Below are 19,874 nucleotides of genomic sequence, written 5' to 3'. Positions count from 1 at the left end.
AAATTCACTGTCGGATTCTACTGTAGCTAGGAGGGCATCAAACATTTCAGAGAACATTGCACATACTCTTAAGGACAAACTGTCATCCGCTGAGTTTGTCAGCCTTGCAATGGACGAAAGCTTGGATATCAATGACACGCCACAATTACTCATCTTTATCCGAGCCATCAACAGTAAGTTTGACATTACAGAAGAACTGCTTGACATGGTTTCACTGGAAAATGGAACAACGGGCATTGAAATAAAAAACGCTGTGCTGGAAACATTAGAAAAGTTGAACATTGGACCAGAAAAAATCACAGCATTCACAACAGATGGCGCACCGGCGATGCTTGGTAAGAGGAACGGAGCCGTGGCTTTGCTGAAAGAAACGCTGAAAAACGGCGGGGTTGCTGCTGAGGGTATTTTCTCATACCATTGTATTGTGCATCAACAAGCCTTGTTTGCTAAGTTCAAATGTCTGAATGAAGTCATGGCAAATGTAATCGAAGTGGTTAATTATATCAGGGCCACCTAAATCAAGAAACCACCTAAATTTTAAACTGCTGTGTGAGGAGTTTAACACTCACTATGGAGATTTGGTGTTACACACCGAGATCAGATGGCTGTCTAAAGGACGTATGCTTGCACATTTCATGGACCTGCTTGAACCCATGAAATCCTTCTTTGTCGGCCAAGGGGAGACTTCCCGATTTTCCTTTTTGGATGATAAAGAGTGGGTGCTGTCTGTTGCAACCGAAACAGATTGAGTCTGCAGCACACAACAGAGGCCCTTCGGATCGCCGTTTCCAGCGCAGAGCCCGACTTCAAATCACTTGTGCGGCAGAAGGAGTGTCAGAAATCACATTGAGTGTGAAGTAAGTACAACATTACTCTTCTGACAACCCCTGCTGTCTATAATCTGCTGTTATATGGACTGTAATGATCAGTAAACATGCTGTCTGTTATCTGTTGTTATGGGCAGTGATGATCAGAAATGTGTGTTTTGTGGTTGCAGTGAAAATAATAAATCAGTTATTGCACTGTACATTATGCTTTTCATTCCTAGGTAACATATTACTATGATCCATATTCTCAAATGCATAATGCTTTCAGGGAGGAAAGGAGCGTTTTTGGATTGTGGCTCTTGCAAAAATATTTTTTCGTCAATGTGGCTCCTGATTAGGACAAGGTTGAGTACCACTGCTCTAGAGCATTAAAGGTGCAGAGCTCAGGGTGCTAGAGTTCAAGAGAGAGTGCATGCAGGGACTGTGTAACATCATCAGGAAAGTGCAGGACAAAAGCCCCCTCAAGTATCTGACTGTTAGGCAGATGGTGTGCCTGGATCCGTCAGTAATGTATAGAGAACCAGAAAGATGCAGGAATCACATGAAAGGGCTGGTTCAGAGGTTTCTCCAGGACAAACAGTTAACTAATACTTCTGCGGGTAGGAATAAGAGAGGCAAATTATAGGCTACACATGAATTTATTTTCAATCTGATTTTCTGGCAATGCCCAATGATTTATCTATGTTTTTCTCACATTTTTCTCATCTGTTTTGTCATAGGGGATGTCATACTGCAACAGTTTGACAGTCTCCTGTCCTTGGAGAGCCGGAGTGAGGACTTCCTCTACTTTGCTCCCATGCAGAAGAGGCTGGACATCTTCCTGAGCAGTGCCATGGAGCCTTATCCAGAGCTGTGGGCCTTCTGCAAGAAGCTGCTCATCCTCTCCCACGGCCAAGCTACTGTTGAACGTGGATTCTCCATCAATAAAGAGGTGGAGTCAGATAATTTGCATGAGGACACTGTGGTCACACGGAGGCTGGTGTGTGACTACATTATACAACATGGAGGTGTTACCAAGGTAAGATGAATCCTGCCTGCACTAGTAATATGCTGTTGACTTAAAAGTTGATAGAATCAACATAGTTGGTCTCTAGAGTTTGTCACTGACTCTGGTTCTCTTTTCCCAACCCGATACCCAGGTTCCACTCAGTAAACCACTACTGACAAGTGTAGCAAGAGCAAGGACAAGGTATCGTATCCACCTTGAGAACGAAAGAAAGAAGAGGGAGGCAAAAGACCAGGCTCTCAAGAGGAAGGAGGCAGAGGACTGTCTGCAGGAGCTGAAGGTGAAGAGGATACGCGTAAAGGAGGTATCTGAGGGTCTGGCTAGGGATGCGGACAGGCTGGCTGAGCAGGCTGAAGCAAAGGCAGGGAGCAAAATGGCTGACCTGATCTCCAGGTCCAACCTCCTGCGGAGAGGCCATAAGGAGAAGTTGGCAGAACTGGCTCTCCTTGATAAAGAGATCGCTGCTAAAAGTGAAGAGCTTAGGAGTTGACTTTGATCTTTATTTTATTTATTGTTGAGTTGATTTTCTTTGTTTGTTGTTCTGGAGTCTCTCTACTCCCCATATTCCCAGCATGGAATAAGCTAGCTAATAAATAGATTTGTCACACCTCTGTTTGACTTGTTGTCTGTGGTCTGTGCTGTGATGCTGTGGTGTTGTACTCACTATTCACTACTGTGCTGCAAGTAACATAATTCTTCCATAAGGCTTTACAGTCCACATTTTCACATTTGTTTGAGAAATAATAACGTTATTAATCATAATAAACACATTTAAAAAAAAAAAAGTTTTTCTTTGCCGGTATGTCTGTGAAATAGGCCGTGAAATAGGTATTAAGTTTTGACATGAATGGTCTTAAAAAGGTCTGAAAAAGACTTGAATTTGACTTGAAGAAACCTGTAGGAACCCTGGCAAACATGTGAGGGGTGTACTCACTTCTGTGACATACTGTATACCTGTGACCTGCGTGACCTATGATAAAGTGAAGTGCTCCCACAAGTGGCTAAATATCAAACTACACTAAAAACCTACATATCAGTGACAATAAAATGGCTCCTACAGTATGTACTCTGGTTTTGTTTATTTCAGTGTTTAGAAAGTCCATGTAGCCAAAGTTGATTGTTTGATTATGTAGAGTTTTAAAAATTCTATGTTTTGATGCTGCGTGCATAAATCAATGTTTATTAATTTTGGTTGACTTTCACGTCATTGGGTTTTTTCTCAGACTCACTTGCACAGTCTTCGTTTGACACCATATCTACAAATGATGCCCCAACAGTCCCATGCACTGATGGTCTTCAGACTTCTGCTGTTCATTCTGATCTTTCTTTACATGCTAAAGAGGTAAGCTGCTCCATCTAGTTGTCTTAATTGTTCTCGCCATAGCTTTATGTAAATAAGACATGCCATCACTCAATAACTGCTAATGAATGTAAAGTATGCAAAGTTTACAAATAACACTAAGTATGTCAAGACTGGGGCTCACTCACAGGATGATTGTCATCCTTTGACAATTAATGTTGGGTTAAAGTTGGTTAAAAATAAATATTTCACTTTGTCCTCATTCTATTTTTCTTAGCTTGTACAAAGTGTTCTAGAAGAAAAGTCAGGTGGTGACAAAATACTTGCTGAATATAAAAGAAAGCCAGAAATTACTGATCACACTCGGAGAAAAATCGTAAACATGACTGTTGCGGCAATGATCGAAAAGCATGGGTAAGTGCAGTCTCTTTCCGTCAAACAAGAGCAACAATGACTTTGAAAATCAGATGGCTGATCTTAATGGAAATTATGGTAATTTACAAATCCCCTCTTAGGAATGCTCCACCGATGGAAGTCCGGACTCGATATGCATTGGGGATCGTCACCCTGTTTCCCTGCTTGAGAGATCCATATTCTCAGAAAGGATACGTAAGTACTGTATCTAAGCAAGATACTGTACACATTTTGCACTATTTTAGTTATCTGTTTAATCAGACTGTATGACTCAGTTTTGTCAGAGTCGGAAGCATAAACCTTACTGTTAAGGTCTTACAGTATGTGGTGTCGGCTTCACCCCAAGATAGGGCCTGTGTAAAAAAAAAAAAAAATCCTTATTATCAGATGTGATTAAACAAGCTGTTTCGATAGTGGGATTCTTGGGCCCCTAGGGAAATGGGAAAATTCCATAAATTGGTTGGCAACAATACTCACTTGTATTGCTAAAACATACAGTAGATTTACTTATCCTGTGAGTGTCAAATTAAAATTTGGCATTTCATGGACAAAAGAAAAACATTGGTGTTAATATGGTGAATATGGATGGGTGGTGAGTCGTGAAAATGATATTGGGTTTGAAAGGGGGTCCCAGCAGTAAAGGTTTGGGAACCATTGGGCTTAACTGTCAATCTTGTTTCTCGATCTCTGTACATAGGAGCACTTCTTTGATGCACAAAGCAATGAAGGCTACATCGCCTGGAAATTGAAAAATATCCAGCGTGAACTCAGTGGGGGTGGCAAAAGGAAGAGGAGCAGCTCTAGCAGGGATCCATCAAGGGGGCCAGAGTCCGAAAGGGAGGTGACGGCAGTACACCAGCTGGATGGAGAACAGTGTTTGGAGGCCATGTCCCTGCTGAAACACAGCACTGATGAGCTCCAGGTTTTCATCAAGATGAGAGAAACTTTTCAACACCGTCAGAAATTAATCCACGATGCAGAGATGTCCTCCTCTGTCCTACAACATTTCCCTAGGTTCTTGGACACAAAGGGCCTGGTGAGTAGATATCAAAACATAAAAATACTGACACTGAATAGTACACCATATTTGTTAACTACATCTGTATGTTGTTCTGTGTCAAACAATAATTTATCACCGTCTCTTACATTGTCCTACCTGCAAGTCTAACATTCTGCTTCCTTTTGTGTATTTGCACATTCGCAGCACATAAGCATTTTCCAATGTCCGTACATCTGTATCTGTACATACCCTGCACATGCATATACCTACCGTACTTGCACTAACTGTAACTATCTATTTTGTAAATACTACATTGATGCCTCTACATTCCACTTACATGTTTACACTTTGATTAGATACTGAAATGCATTTCATTACTTTATATTGTGTAATAACAATGATGCATGTAATCTAATCTAAATATTGCCATTTCTAATTATTTCTGTCATTATGTAGCTGCTTCAGGACTTTGAACTGATGTTCGGTGAGGGGACGGCAACCAAACTAATCGAGAAGTGGGGAACTTTCCTGAAACCCAAGATCATCAAAGAGGCCAGGAACCTCACCAAGACAGCGATGTTGCAGTCACTCATCAATTCCGCAGAGGGGAGCTTGGATGGACAGGAGGACTTGATAGGTGAGCAAAGGCTTCTTGTAATATCAAACGTCTGTCACGTTTTATTACTGAGGTAAATCACTTAGGGATTATCTGGAGTTGGAGCAATTTGGCTCATTTTTGCATGTTTAAGGCTTTTAAATGTTGTGTTTTTGAAATGTGGTGTAACGGCGAACCCGCGATGCCACCAATCTAGTATATAGCACAGCTGATGTGGCTAACGGGCTAATGTGGTATTATCAAAACATATCCTTTAGCCCTGATTTTGCTCATAAGTGACTGTATTTCATCCCAAACATGCAAAAATGAGCCAAACTTGCTCCAACTCCAGATAATCCCTTTAATGCTTAAGTTGAAGGTGTTTCACTTTGGCACTAAATGCTAACTCTCATACAGGTAAGAATGTGAATGTAAAACCGTATGTGTTCATTATGCCACAATGTATTATGGGAGATAGTGTTTGTGGCATAAGGTGGGTAGTCTGGCTTGCAAGGCTAGGTTATTTTACATTTCTGTTCTTGTTTCAGATTGGGACGGTGACATGTCGACGCTCCTCCTGTTGGTCTGCCTTCTTCCTCCACAAGCCAGTGGGAAAAGGACTGTGCAGAAGGTGTCCATTCGTGAAGCTGTCAACCATATTGTTAAGTTTCACAAGGTATGAACCCTCTAATTTAGCAAAGCAACAGTTATCAAATTTAAATTTTTCATACATAAATAGGAGGATCTTAATGTCTACCATTTTGAATTACCAGTCATAAACCTCTTAAACTGAAAATCCTGCTGTACTTTGCTCAGACCAGTAAATCCTAGTTTATTACTTAGTTAATATTCATAAAAATATCAAATTTGTGAATGTTAAGCATACATTTAGAAAATAAACGACTTAAGTTACATTCTGGACCTTGAAGAAATGATATTTGCTATACAAAATCTATTTTCAGCGGACCTAGTTGAGCTGGGAGCTGTTTTTAATGAGTCTCACCCTTAATTATCTTGCAAAACTGTGTTTGTTTTATTTTAGTCATGCCGGAGCCTACAGGAGGTTCAGGCAACGGACCAGAGGCAGCTCTACATCCTGGCCGTGGGCACAGCAAGACATGCCATCAATGACTTCTACCTGGTGGTGGACGGCAACCTGATCCCATGCAAAGCTAAGTCCTCACTTGCAGCATTTGATGAGCTCTTCAAGGCACACTATGTCTTTGGGATTGCCTACGACCAAGCCTTGCACAACATGTTTACTTTTATGCAGACGACAATTTACAACATTGACATCGGACTGTGTCATGAAAGCCCCAGGGTCAAAGAACTGAGAGCCAAAATCCTAAATTGACGTTGAAATGTTTCTGTGTTTTATTTGCAAGAACCATTATCACACAGTTCGGATCTTAGTTAGGCATTTGAAGTTCGCACATTGTTTTTATCCCAATGCAAGAGTTCAGTTGGTATGTTCTCAACATGGTTGTTGTCAAAGGTTCAGCACATTTTCGGGCTTCAGAAAGCACCTGTTAAAAAAACACAGTGAACGTGCTGAGGGGGAAAGTCACACACCCTCTCAATCTGTTTTTACTCTACCTCAGGCTGTACCTGATCAATATGAGTCTTCTCATTACACTGCAGGGCATTCTGAAAGATCAAATGACAAAGAGATTGAACCAAGCACCACAGAAATGTGTGCATCAATTATTGGGGGGTTACTGAGTGCTGATGTTGCAACAACGAAAGTGAAGTCATTTGTTGATAAATTTGAAAAATTTGTAGACGCTTCTCACACAAATGTCAGAGATGATATCCTAAAACTACTTCCTCCTGACAATGATGTCTTAAAAGGCAGAGTGAACGATTATTTTGAGGGCCTCAAAAATCCTGTAGTGAATTTCAACACTGAGACCAAGTGGAAGAAATATTACACTGAAAAACTGGGTGTGGTGGAACCCGTTGAGGTTGCTTTGGGTGTACGGTTTGATACAAGAAGAAATAGATCGTCTGGAACCTATAATCAGGTTCCTGTAACTGACAAATTTGTGTATGTTCCTATACTGGAAACTTTAAAGTTCATATTTTCCAACAAGGACATCTGCAGGCATTTTGTCCAGCCTGCTGACAAAAATGGGCTCTACCGAGACTTTTGTGATGGCAGCTATTATAAAAATCATCCCCTCTTCTCCAAAAATAAAAAAGCTCTCCAAATTCAGCTGTTTTTCGATGAGTTCGAGACAGCTAACGCTCTGGGCTCGAAACATGGTATTCATAAAGTTGGTGGTATCTACTTTATTCTTAGAAACTTCACTCCAAAGGTTAATTCTGCGCTCTTAAATATTCACCTTGTGGCACTATTCCACAGTCAGGACATTAAAAAATACGGCATGAATGCTATCCTGGAGCCTATTGTACGTGACATTAAAGTCCTGGAGTCTACAGGAATCAATCTTCCTTTCTCTGATCAGCAGATATATGGGACAGTTGCACAATTCACTGGCGATAACTTGGGACTGCACACAGTCCTTGGTTTTGTTGAGTCCTTCAGCGCCAGATATTATTGCCGTTTTTGTATAGCTGATAAAAATGAGTGTCAAGGACTTTTTACTGATGATTACCCAAATAAATTGCGCAACCACGTCCTACATGCTAAACACTGTAGTGATATACAAGATCCCACAGTTGCATCTTCATTTGGGGTTAAGAGAACCTGTGTGCTAGATGAATTGCAGTACTTCAGTGTCGTTGATAATTATGTTGTCGACCTCATGCATGATATTTTGGAAGGAGTGGGACAGTTTGAATTGAAACTCTTGTTTGGATACCTTGCAGAAACAAAAATCCTATCAAATCAAAATATAGCTGAAAGAGTATATGCGTTTAACTATGGATATCTTGAAAGGAAGAATCGTCCCAGCAGACTAAATCTTGAACAGATTGGCAATGGAATTGGTCTTAATGCCATTCAAACATTTTGCTTGATTCGAAACGTGCCTTTGATATTTGGAGATGTTGTGCCTGAAGGTAATGCACACTGGAGACTTTTGCTACTGTTACTTCAAATTATCAATCTTGTGTTTTCACCAGTCATAACAGAGGGCATGACTGTTTGCCTCAAGCACTTGATTATTGACCACCATAAACTGTTTAAAGAGCTGTACCCTCATCGGAACCTTATACCGAAGCAGCACTTTTTAATTCATTATCCAAGCGCTATTCGGAAAATTGGCCCTCTTATTCACTTTTGGGGGATGAGATTTGAAGCCAAACATCGTTTTTTTAAGAACACTGTGAAAAATTTCAAAAACATAACCAAATGTTTAGCTCAGAAACATCAAATGACAATTGCATACCATTGGGCATCGGAGCCTTTGAAAGGTATTACGTGTGGCCCAACAAAAAGCGTTACTGTTGGTGACTTGAAAAATGGAGACCTGATTGCAGACAGTCTGCATATTGACATAAACGGTCTAATAGATGTTGTGTCCTGGATTACATCTTTCGGAACAGAGTATCGCCCTGGCCTTCTTGTGTGTTCAAAAGTAGAGGAGGGTATACCCATTTTCAGTGAAATAAATGAAAGTGTCTCATTTTCAGGGGAATATTTTCTTACTTTATATGATTTTCAAACGGTGGGGTTCACTGAGCATCTTCATTCCTATGAAGTCATAAGAGGAAATGGTTATGATGCCTCTCTTGACTTGATGCGTTGAAAGTTTTCAAACCATTTGATTTACAGATGGCTTATGGTTTAAATGATGAATATTTTATTGTTCCTGTGCATGTACTTGTATAGATTTGTTTTGCTGTGTGTAAATGAATTTAATGAAATTGTTGCATTTTGTTACTTGAAATGATTTTGAAATGGTGGGGTTTACTGAGCATCTTCATTCCTGTAAAGTAATTCCTGTAAAGTAATAAGATGAAATGGGTATGATGTGTTTGTATAGATTGATATTGCTGTGTTGAAATGAATTGAATGTTTACTGTAACATTCCTGCATTGATTTAAAAAATACAAAAAAACATTTGACCCAGCCAGCATTAAGGTTTTTTTTCTATATATATATATATATATATATCATTACACTGCACTGGAGGTGTGTATTTCAACATGGTGTTATGCTACGTTACATTACATTACACTTACCTGACACTTTTATCCAAAGCGACTAAGTTATTTACAGAGTTTTGGTAACAGCCCCTGTTTGAAATGAACTCTTGTGGAGTAATTTTAACTCTGTCAGTCAGGGTTCCCGCGGGTCCTTAAAAAGTCTTAAAAGCATTGAATTTATGGATTTGGAAATAATACCTTAAAAAGACTTGAAAAAGTCTTGAATTTTGATACCTGGGTCTTAAATTTGTGCAGTATGTAACTTCTCCGTATATATCGCATTCTTTTAAAAAGTTTAATTTGTCAACCACTATTACTTTGATTAAATAACAGCCTAAATAAAGAGTGGCGGAACCAATAATTGAGAACGAACGCTGCCCCGGGTCGGAAGACGTCACTTTGCTACAGCATCATAGCAGCACAGACCAGAGATAGACAGACCAAGATACATTCTGTGGTTATGGGGAAATGCAAATTTAATGAAGCGTGGCGAGACAAACGAGCATTTCACTGGGTAAAACCTGTGGAAAACAACGTATTCGAAGCTTTTTGCACAGTATGCAAAAAAAAAATCCAGCTTGGTACCATGGGCGTGAAGGCTCTAGAGTCTCATGCTAAATCAGCCAAGCACATCAGTTCCATGAAGGTGAAGGATCAAACTCCCTCCGTCGCCGGGGTGTTTCAGCCTGCTAATGTTAGCCAGCTAGCTGATAATGTGTCTGAAGTAGCAGGTAACGTGAACCAGCCAGCTGCTAACGTTACTGCTACAGCCCTTCCAGCTACTAGCACAACGCCCGTTAGTGTGGATCTGCGCACAGCCTTTGGGTCCACACCAACAATGAAAGCAGAGGTGTTGTGCACTCTCAACACAGTCGCCAAACATCAGTCCTACAATTCAAATGAGAACGTTTCCGATCTTTTCAAATTTATGTTCCCGGATTCAGACATAGCTACCACTTTCACGTGTGGTCCCGACAAAACGGCGTACATAGCCAAATTCGGTTTAGCGGTGTTCATCAAAGAGGAACTGGTGTCCAAAGTCAACAAATCGCCGTTCGTTCTGATGTTCGATGAGAGCCTCAACGAGACTACAAAAAATAAACAGCTGGATGTGCATGTCCGCTTCTGGGACGAGGGACAGGTTCAGTCCAGATATTTGGGCTCCCGGTTTATGGGACATTCCACTGCACAAGACCTGCTGTCACATCTCAAAGTAAGCATAACCTTTTTTACTCTGAATATTTCTCAGTTTATATTGATATCATTTTTGGGGTATACACAGTCCTGTAAAGGCAATGTCACAATGACCAATTAGGCACTTCCCTTAACAATATGTGCTGCTCATCTATTCATCTTATCTTGGGTAATCAAATGCAGCACTTTTTTCAGGAATGTATGGACAAACTGAACCTCAAGGACTTGGTGTCCATTTCAATGGATGGGCCCAGTGTTAACTGGAAACTGTTCAAACTTTTCCAGAAAGATCAAGCTGAGCAGTACGGAGGTGAGGAGTTTATAGGCCTAATGTTATTTCTGTGTGTGTGGGTGAGAGTGTATGTGATCCATTAGTAATATTAAAGTAAAATAGTAAGTATTTGTAGTGCAGTTTACATTGAATAAACAAGTTCAAAGTGATACAGAGAACTGCTATGGAGAATTTGGTTTCTAATATCAAGTTTGCAATGAAACCCTCAGGTCTTCAGCTCATTTGTGTGGGGAGCTGTGGCCTACACACGGTACACAATGCTTTCAAGTGTGGGTTCACTGCATGGCTGCTGGACAAGTTGCTGAGAGCAATGCACACATTGTTTAACAATGTGCCTGCCAGGAGAGAGGATTACGTCACCGTAACCAAGTCCAGTGTGTTCCCCCTTTCTTTCTGTGCCCATCGTTGGGTAGAAAACCTTCCGGTTGTGGAGAGAGCCCTGGTAGTCTGGCCATCACTTCTTCTGTATATGGAAGCTGTGAAAACAAAAAAACTCCCTAACCCTGGAACAGGTGGGCCCTACTAAAATGCTGTGAATAGGTCTGTGACTGTGTCTTTACCCTGGTGGTGGTGTGGCCTTTTCATAGTTTTTGTTGAAATGTCCTGCCTCTGTCCCTTTCACAGGATCTTATGACACAGTTGCAGCAGCCATAAAGGATCCACTCATTCTGGCCAAATTTCACTTCTACGCAGCACTTGCCAGGACCTTCACGCCCTTCCTAACAAAATATCAAACAGACGAGCCGGTGCTCCCATTCCTCTCCAAGGACCTGACCGAATTGATGATAGTAATAATTTACTTCACGTTATAATAACCAATGATTGGGCTCAATTGATACATTTTGACAATATGGGGCTTTTGGTTTAGAGGTGTAAAAAATGATTGATGTTGGTGATTAGGAGATAAAGCCGCACCAGACATTTTTGTGTTTGTCTGTTGACAGAGTCTACTCAGACGCTTCATAAAGAGAGAAGTTCTCAACGATATCACTGCCCTGCAGCTGACCAAACTGGATGTCACAGACAAGACCATCTGGCTCAGCCCACAAAACATCAGCATTGGTCTAGGTGCAGAGTCAGTTCTTAAGGTAGTGGGATGTTTTCAAAGATCATTTTACAAATGGTTAGGCGAAACCAGGTCAGTGAAGGCATGTTCTATATTCATGGCTAATTTCTTTCTCTCTAGAGCATTAAAGGTGCAGAGCTCAGGGTGCTAGAGTTCAAGAGAGAGTGCATGCAGGGACTGTAACATCATCAGGAAAGTGCAGGACAAAAGCCCCCTCAAGTATCTGACTGTTGGGCAGATGGTGTGCCTGGATCCGTCAGTAATGTATAGAGAACCAGAAAGATGCAGGAATCACATGAAAGGGCTGGTTCAGAGGTTTCTCCAGGACAAACAGCTAACTAATACTTCTGCGGGTAGGAATAAGAGAGGCAAATTATAGGCATACACATGAATTTATTTTCAATCTGATTTTCTGGCAATGCCCAATGATTTATCTATGTTTTTCTCACATTTTTCTCATCTGTTTTGTCATAGGGGATGTCATACTGCAACAGTTTGACAGTCTCCTGTCCTTGGAGAGCCGGAGTGAGGACTTCCTCTACTTTGCTCCCATGCAGAAGAGGCTGGACATCTTCCTGAGCAGTGCCATGGAGCCTTATCCAGAGCTGTGGGCCTTCTGCAAGAAGCTGCTCATCCTCTCCCACGGCCAAGCTACTGTTGAACGTGGATTCTCCATCAATAAAGAGGTGGAGTCAGATAATTTGCATGAGGACACTGTGGTCACACGGAGGCTGGTGTGTGACTACATTATACAACATGGAGGTGTTACCAAGGTAAGATGAATCCTGCCTGCACTAGTAATATGCTGTTGACTTAAAAGTTGATAGAATCAACATAGTTGGTCTCTAGAGTTTGTCACTGACTCTGGTTCTCTTTTCCCAACCCGATACCCAGGTTCCACTCAGTAAACCACTACTGACAAGTGTAGCAAGAGCAAGGACAAGGTATCGTATCCACCTTGAGAACGAAAGAAAGAAGAGGGAGGCAAAAGACCAGGCTCTCAAGAGGAAGGAGGCAGAGGACTGTCTGCAGGAGCTGAAGGTGAAGAGGATACGCGTAAAGGAGGTATCTGAGGGTCTGGCTAGGGATGCGGACAGGCTGGCTGAGCAGGCTGAAGCAAAGGCAGGGAGCAAAATGGCTGACCTGATCTCCAGGTCCAACCTCCTGCGGAGAGGCCATAAGGAGAAGTTGGCAGAACTGGCTCTCCTTGATAAAGAGATCGCTGCTAAAAGTGAAGAGCTTAGGAGTTGACTTTGATCTTTATTTTATTTATTGTGGAGTTGATTTTCTTTGTTTGTTGTTCTGGAGTCTCTCTACTCCCCATATTCCCAGCATGGAATAAGCTAGCTAATAAATAGATTTGTCACACCTCTGTTTGACTTGTTGTCTGTGGTCTGTGCTGTGATGCTGTGGTGTTGTACTCACTATTCACTACTGTGCTGCAAGTAACATAATTCTTCCATAAGGCTTTACAGTCCACATTTTCACATTTGTTTGAGAAATAATAACGTTATTAATCATAATAAACACATTTAAAAAAAAAAAAGTTTTTCTTTGCCGGTATGTCTGTGAAATGGGCCGTGAAATAGGTATTAAGTTTTGACATGAATGGTCTTAAAAAGGTCTGAAAAAGACTTGAATTTGACTTGAAGAAACCTGTAGGAACCCTGGTCAGTGTAAGTACATTATTTGTGTACAAATAAACACTGACTGTGTAATATGAACTCCCATGGAGTATAATACACTGCTGAATGTGTTATTCGTAAAGTGTACATTAAACTCTGAATCTGAGTTAAATTGTACTCTTTTGGTGTGAAACAATGCCTGTGCTAGAGTACATTTGAACACTATCAGGGTTAAAAATGAACTCTATTTAAGTGTAAAAAAATGTACTCTGGTGTCGGTGTATAATGTACTCTCTATACTTGGACACACATAAACACCGAACCCGGTGTTAAATGTACTCCTTCAGATTAAAATGTACACTGCCTAATTTGCTGTGTTCCTTTCCAGGGTTTGCCTTTTCTTTTTGAGATTGTTAAACATCTTGAGAATTCTTTAACTTTTCCTTTTCAGATTTTGAAATGACATTGATTTGAAAAACTTTACTTCTTTGACTTTGACTAGAATGAAATAGCATTGATTTGATTTTTATTTTCAGCAAAATAAACGTAATTGTATTCATAGGTAGAGTGGCACTGATTTTAACTGTAGCCTGAATTAAGTAATGTTAATGATACTGACTAGTGTTCAGCTTACAACTAGGGATCGACCGATATGCTTTTTTCAGGGCCGATACCGATATCAATTATTACCAAAAAAGGAGTCCGATAACCGATATGTAAAACCGATATAAAAAAAAAAAAATTAAAAAAAACAATATGTCAGTTGTCAAAAAAAAGGCGATATGCAGCAGAAATGTAATTCAAAAGTATTTAATAGTTCTTATTTTGTAACACAAAGTGTAGGGAGCTGCCTGCAGCATTTAAAAAAAATATGCATATAATGTAAAATCATAGAAAAATAGAAAAAGTAAATCATATCACTCCCCTGATGTTTAATGAACTGAAAATGACAAACTAATGAATTAATTGAATAAATAAAATCACTCCCTGTAGATTAATGAACCAAAAAATGGCAAAAAAAACCACTTTGGTTTACTCAAGTCTAGTATTCCCAATTTAGCAAGAGTAGGTTATGGTGGAGGAAGCAGAGCTTTTCTGCATTTTCTCCAGTGAGGCGTCTTCTGGTTTTTTCATATATAGCAGAGACCTCACTGAACACACGCTCACTTGGCACAGAAGAGGGTGGGGCACACAGGAACTTCCTTGCCTTTGGAGCAAGAAGCTTGAAACGGGTCTCATGTTGGCTCCACCATTGGAGTGGATCCCCTTGCGCCTGTCTATCAGTGGTTCTGTGAGGTAGTCATGCAATTCCTTTTCAAAGTTTTGCTCCGTTGACATTCTGTGTGGGGTCCCCCCCAAAAACCACAAAAGGGCCCATCTTGGCTTTGAGAGGGTGTCTCTTCTCTCCGTTTTTCTTTTTGGGCTTTGTTCGTGGGGCGGGTTTTCCCCCCCCCTCATTTTTTTTTCTCTAACCCCCAAAATCCCTTTTTGCTCCCTTTCCCCCCTTTGCTCTTCTTCCCCCCTTTCCTTTTTTGCCCCCCCCCCCCCCCCCCCTTTGGGCCCCCCCCCCCCCCGGCCCCCCCCCCCTTGGGTTTCCCCTGTAAAATGCGGGGAAATACAGGGACTTTTTTTAGCGGGGGGTTTCAAAAAAGACATGCCGAACACAGATTTTAAGCCCCCTCCAAGGGGGAAAAACCGTTTGCTGAGGGGCCCCCCTCAAATCCCAAATTTTTTTGTTTCCCCTGGGGTTGGGGGCCCCACCCAATCGGAGAGTTGGAATCTTGGACAGTGACAAGGGGTGAGCAAGTTGCGGGGAAAATCATTGCTGCTACCCCCGTGTCACCTCTTCAATGGGGGGTAGTGTTTAAACCCCAAATTGGCACAATCCCCCACTCGGGAGTTTTTGGCATAAAAACCCCCCTACTCCCCGAGTAGATGGTTAGAGCCCGCTTTTGCTCCGTCCCCTTTTTAAAGCATGTGGAGTGTGGAATTCCTTTTGGGTAGGAAAGCCTGTATCACCTGGTTTTTCGGGGAAGGGCCCAGGTCCTTCTGAATGTCCGCAAGCGCTTTGGCCAAGATGGGTGCTGGAAAGGGATTCACCCCCAATTTCCCTTTCCCTATGGCAATTATGTCTATAAAACCCTTTTGGGACATGAAAAACCCTTAATTGACCCGGGTTGCGAGTGGGGCGTGCAATTTTAAAGGTCTGGAAGTTCACCCAGCCTCACCCCCTTTAGGGATGTTTCCCCCCTTCCATTACCCCGAAAAAACAAGAGCTACACGTTTTTGGTGTTTTCCCATCTTGGAGCATGCCCCGGAAAGTCCCCCCGGATATTTCACCTGTGTGGGGAACCCTTTTGCATTGCCTTTGTTTTTAAATACAATTTGCTTTGGTAGCCTCTTGCCCTTTAAAGGGCATGTTAGGCCCCTCAGGGATTTCTTTTCCCTCCAGACCCAATCAGGGGTTTAAAGGCCCGTGCAAAGCCGCTTTTCGGGGTTAAAAAGGGATCTTTGATCCTGGCCCCAACCTTCCATGGATTTATTGTTTGGTTTGTACGGAAAAAATTTCTTGTTTCCCTAAATTAAACCGTTTTTCCCGGTTGCGCCCTCGCGAAAACCCAACATCGCCCCTTTTGTGAACGGGGGGGGGCCTGAACCCTCTTTCCCGTTTTTTTTGGGCCATTTTTTTAAAGGGGGGTTTATCTGAATTTGCCTTTTTCTTTTTTTTCGCCCTGTGTTCAATTGAGGCGGGGCATACAGCTGTTGCCGGGTTGCCAGCTGTTGTTTGCAGGTCCGGGTTTTTTCTTCTTGCAGTTTCATACAGGGAAAGGTTGGGGTTTTAAGATGGGCCCAAGATTTGAGGTTTTTGGTAATTTTTGGGGCTGTAAAACCTCCCTTTACTGACAGAAAATTTGCAGGATTCCCAAAAATGCCTTCCCTGTTTTGTGGAGTGTAGTTCCCCATATGATTTTTTCCCTTTGTTTTTGGGAAACCCCCTCTGGTTTAAAAGAAAAATTATATTTTATTTAAAAGGGGCCCCAAAAATTTGTGGAAAACGTTGGCGGGACCGTGGGGGATCCACCTCCCTACAAAAATTGTTGTTTTGTAAATTTGGGGCCTATCCCCTTTGTAACGGTACCCTGGGGCCTAAAAAAAATTTTATATGTTTTCCCATAATGGGCCCTATTAAGCCCGATCAAAGGACATTTCTATCAGTTTGGTTTGAAGTGTAAACCCTTTGTATTAGTTAATCCGTGTTTTGGTGTGTGTGTGTGTGAGGGGGTTTGTGTGTGTTTTGTGTGTGTTGTGTGGTTTTGTGGTGTGGGGGTGCGAGAGGTGAAAAAGGCAGGGGGAGAAGGTCCCCTTCCTTAACCCCCCCCCATGTTAAGGTTAACCCCCGGGAATTTTTAAAAAATTTGCTCCGTTTCCCGGGGGAATTTCCGAAAAAAAAAGTACCAAGTGGCGCCGAGGAGGGGCCCCGTGGCCCTCGGCCCCTCAACAACCCCAATTCTTAGTGTTTTTTTTGTTTACTTTTTTGGTTTTTTAACTTTTTTTTGCAAATCCCAAACCCCCCCAAGGGGAACCCCAAAAACCAAAAATGGAAAAATTTTTCCCCACCCCGGCGCTGGGGGGAACGCCAAATCCAGCCCCCAAAACAAAAAGTTCTCTTTTTATTTAATTTTTCTTCCAAAAAACCTTTCCCCCTTTTTTCCCCTTCATGACCCGAAATTTTTTTTTAAAAAAAACCTTTCCCTCCAAACCAATTTAATTTCCCCAAAAATTCCCCCCCCTTTTAAAAAAAGTTTTTCCCCCTAAATTAAAGAGGGGGGCCCTTTTTTCCACCCCCCAATTAGAATTTTTTATGTTTTTTGCCCCCGGGGGATTTGGCTAACCCTGTACCGGATGCCCCATTGCCCCACACGGATTCCCCCTTTCCCATGCCAGGAGGGAAAAAAACTCGGGAATGAGCAAGGGGGAGGTGTTGGGGCTTTGGGGTAACAACAACTGGGGGGCTCAGATGTGGAGCCATTTTTTGGGGGAATTTTTCCCCACCCTGGCTTTTTCAGGGATGGGATTCCCGGCCTTTTTATCTGGGGGGGTTTTTCCCATTTCGTTGTTCAAACCAGCAGTGATGTTCCGCCGCAGCTGAAACCCCCAACCCCCCAGGTGGGGGCTGTATGGGAAAACCCCCGCCCAGGACAGTGACTTCCCCCCCAGAGGCCGAATTTTTTTGGGGCCCGGGGGTTTTTAACGACCCAAAAATGAAGAAAAGCCCCTCCCAAAATATTTTTCGACGTCAGTGCCCCCGCGCGGTGGAAATACATGGACAATGTTTACCCCCTTTTTCCGGCATGGTTAAAAAAGCCTCCCCGCCCCCCCTGGGCCCCAAGTCAGACCCTTTTATCTTTTTTCGGGCCCCCGTTTTACGGCAGAAAATGAAGAGGGGGACCCGACCGGGGAAAAGGCCCAGTGAAAGCGTTGGCCCGGGAGCAGTCTGACTTGCTCTCCGCCATGCTTTGGCACCCGGGGGAGGGGGTGTGTGTTTGAGGGGGATTTAAACAAAACACACTGAGGGCGGTCATTTGAACATCTTAAATTTTGCATCGATGAGTTTTTCCCCGCGGTTTAATTACGGAAAATTTTCCCCTTGGGCCCCCTGGAAAAAACCGGCGAGGGGTTCCGGGCTTAAATTAACCCAGGGCCCCATCGCGCCCCACCCGGCCCGGTGATTTGGAAGGGGTTTACAGGAATTCCGGTTGAAATCCGGAGAGCTATTACCCAGTGCGAAAAACAAAACGGGGAAAAGGGTTTGGAGTCGATCCAAGGGCCCCAACCCCAAAAATTGTGGCCCGGGATAAAAACAAAAACCCGATTTACAAAAGGAACAACGAGTGGTGCTGAGGAAGTGTTGAATCTCCCCCGATGAACTGAACACTTTTATGCACTTTTGAGAACCCCCGGTTGTGGAGGCCCCAAAGGCCCAGGTTTTCCCCTGTCACTGGTTTTAAAAAAGTGCAAAATGTGTGTAGCCTCTGAAAAGGATAAACCCACGGGGCCCCCCCGGGGCCCTGCTGAACCCCGGGGCTTTCTTTTCCGGGGGGTTGGTTGCATTTCAGCTGGAGATGTGTTACGACTTTTTCAATAGGCCCATTTGTCCAGTCTGTAGTCCCCACATGCTTTAAAGAGCCCAACTTTGTCCCTGCCCCCAAAAAGGACAAAACCCATTTGCCTCAATGCTCCCCAGTTGCACTCACCCCCCTTCATCATAAAGGCTTTAAAAGCGGTTAGTCAAAACTTTTATAAACCCCTCCCCCCCGGGACTCATGGCCCCCCCTCCCCAGTTTCCCCTTACGACCCCCAAACAGGCCCAGGATGATCCCATTCCCTCACCCCCACATCCCCTTTCCCCCCAAAAACCAGAAAAAACCATTATGGGGAAAATGTGTTTTTGGATACAGTTTCAGCATTCAAACTTTGTGCCCCCCAAAGTTCACCCATTAAGCTCAGGGCCCTTGGGTAAAAGCGCCCTCTGTGACTGGATCATGGTTTTCCCCTGACGGGCAGATCTCGGGCCCAGTGCGGATGAAGAAAAATCACTCCTCCACCTTGCCCCCAAAAACCCGGGGGCCCCAGGGTTGTGTGCTCAGCCCCTCCCCCTACTCCCTGGGTTACGCACGACTGCGTGGCCCAAAAGCCCTCAACACCATAACAAGTTTGCCCGAGACAAGACCGTATGGCCTGATTCACAGCCCGGCCCAAAAGGCGGCCCTAAAGAGAGGGGTCAGGCCCTGAATTTGGGGGCCAGGACAACAACCTCCCTCTAAAGTTTAGCAAAACAAAGGAGGTGATTGTGGAAATACAGGGGGGGCAGAGAGAAGCACACACCCCCCATCACCTCGCGGGACTCCCGTGGAGAGGGGTCGCAGCTTAGGTTCCTCGGGGGGGAACTTTAGTGAGGACCCCGACTGGAACATCACCCCCAGGGTCATATCCAAAACGGCTGAAAAGCGGCTCTTTTCCTCGCAGGGGGCGGGGAAATTCAAATGGACTCCCGGTACTCCCGAACTTTACAGCCCCCCTCGAGGGGTTCCTTTACTGGCTGCTACCCCCTTTGGGATGGCGTTGCACCCCCTCAACCGTAAGATTAAAAGAGGGTTGGGGGAAAACTGCCCGAATCACCAGGACGGGCCCCCGTGCCAAACCTGGGGACCCTAAAAAACCCAACGGGTAGGAAGGGAAAAGGGGTGGGTATTACCGGGAACCCCCCCCCCACAAACCCAAACTTTCTGTTGCTGCCCTCGGCAGCGGGGACGCAGGATCCCGGACCCAAAAACCATAAGAGGGAAATTTTATACCCCAGGCTTAAGCCTGCTGCCTCCTGGTCTGTGAAGTTACTCCTTGTTTTTTGTACCCCAAAAATAAAAGTATATTATATATATAT

The 19,874-nt window shown here is 43.3% G+C and overlaps 2 protein-coding genes and 1 long non-coding RNA gene across 4 annotated transcripts; all 3 read left to right on the top strand.

Annotated features, from left to right (window-relative positions):
* Window positions 1-1,423: 1,423 nt before the first annotated feature.
* LOC134873968 (uncharacterized) lies at window positions 1,424-2,444 on the top strand. Its single transcript, XM_063897899.1, has 2 exons — window positions 1,424-1,845; window positions 1,967-2,444. The coding sequence occupies exons 1-2, from the start codon at window positions 1,498-1,500 to the stop codon at window positions 2,321-2,323; spliced, it is 705 nt and encodes a 234-aa protein (XP_063753969.1). The 5' UTR covers window positions 1,424-1,497; the 3' UTR covers window positions 2,324-2,444.
* An 8,764-nt stretch (window positions 2,445-11,208) lies between these two features.
* On the top strand, window positions 11,209-11,985 carry LOC134873200 (uncharacterized). 2 transcript variants are annotated; one of them, XR_010166931.1, is made up of 4 exons: window positions 11,209-11,253; window positions 11,366-11,529; window positions 11,686-11,829; window positions 11,928-11,985. It is a non-coding gene; the product is annotated as an uncharacterized LOC134873200 (long non-coding RNA). The 2 variants fall into 2 exon arrangements; XR_010166930.1 differs by having other exon boundaries at window positions 11,686-11,979.
* A 117-nt stretch (window positions 11,986-12,102) lies between these two features.
* Window positions 12,103-13,244, top strand: LOC134873269 (uncharacterized). Its single transcript, XM_063896753.1, has 3 exons — window positions 12,103-12,160; window positions 12,282-12,580; window positions 12,702-13,244. Exons 1-3 carry the CDS (start codon window positions 12,103-12,105, stop codon window positions 13,056-13,058), a joined length of 714 nt encoding a protein of 237 aa, XP_063752823.1. The 3' UTR covers window positions 13,059-13,244.
* The last annotated feature ends 6,630 nt before the right edge of the window (window positions 13,245-19,874 follow it).

Source organism: Eleginops maclovinus, chromosome 12 (genome assembly GCF_036324505.1).
Source record: "Eleginops maclovinus isolate JMC-PN-2008 ecotype Puerto Natales chromosome 12, JC_Emac_rtc_rv5, whole genome shotgun sequence".
Classification (NCBI taxonomy): domain Eukaryota; kingdom Metazoa; phylum Chordata; class Actinopteri; order Perciformes; family Eleginopidae; genus Eleginops; species Eleginops maclovinus.
This window is presented reverse-complemented; position numbering and strand designations above follow the sequence as displayed.

Excerpts from the sequence above, each read along its gene's own strand:
- LOC134873968 (XM_063897899.1), top strand. The coding sequence starts at position 1,498 with ATGATTTATCTATGTTTTTCTCACATTTTTCTCATCTGTTTTGTCATA. Across the intron at positions 1,846-1,966 it reads AACATGGAGGTGTTACCAAG|GTTCCACTCAGTAAACCACT; the intron begins GTAAGATGAATC and ends CCCGATACCCAG.
- LOC134873269 (XM_063896753.1), top strand. The coding sequence starts at position 12,103 with ATGAAAGGGCTGGTTCAGAGGTTTCTCCAGGACAAACAGCTAACTAAT. Across the intron at positions 12,161-12,281 it reads GCTAACTAATACTTCTGCGG|GGGATGTCATACTGCAACAG; the intron begins GTAGGAATAAGA and ends GTTTTGTCATAG. Across the intron at positions 12,581-12,701 it reads AACATGGAGGTGTTACCAAG|GTTCCACTCAGTAAACCACT; the intron begins GTAAGATGAATC and ends CCCGATACCCAG.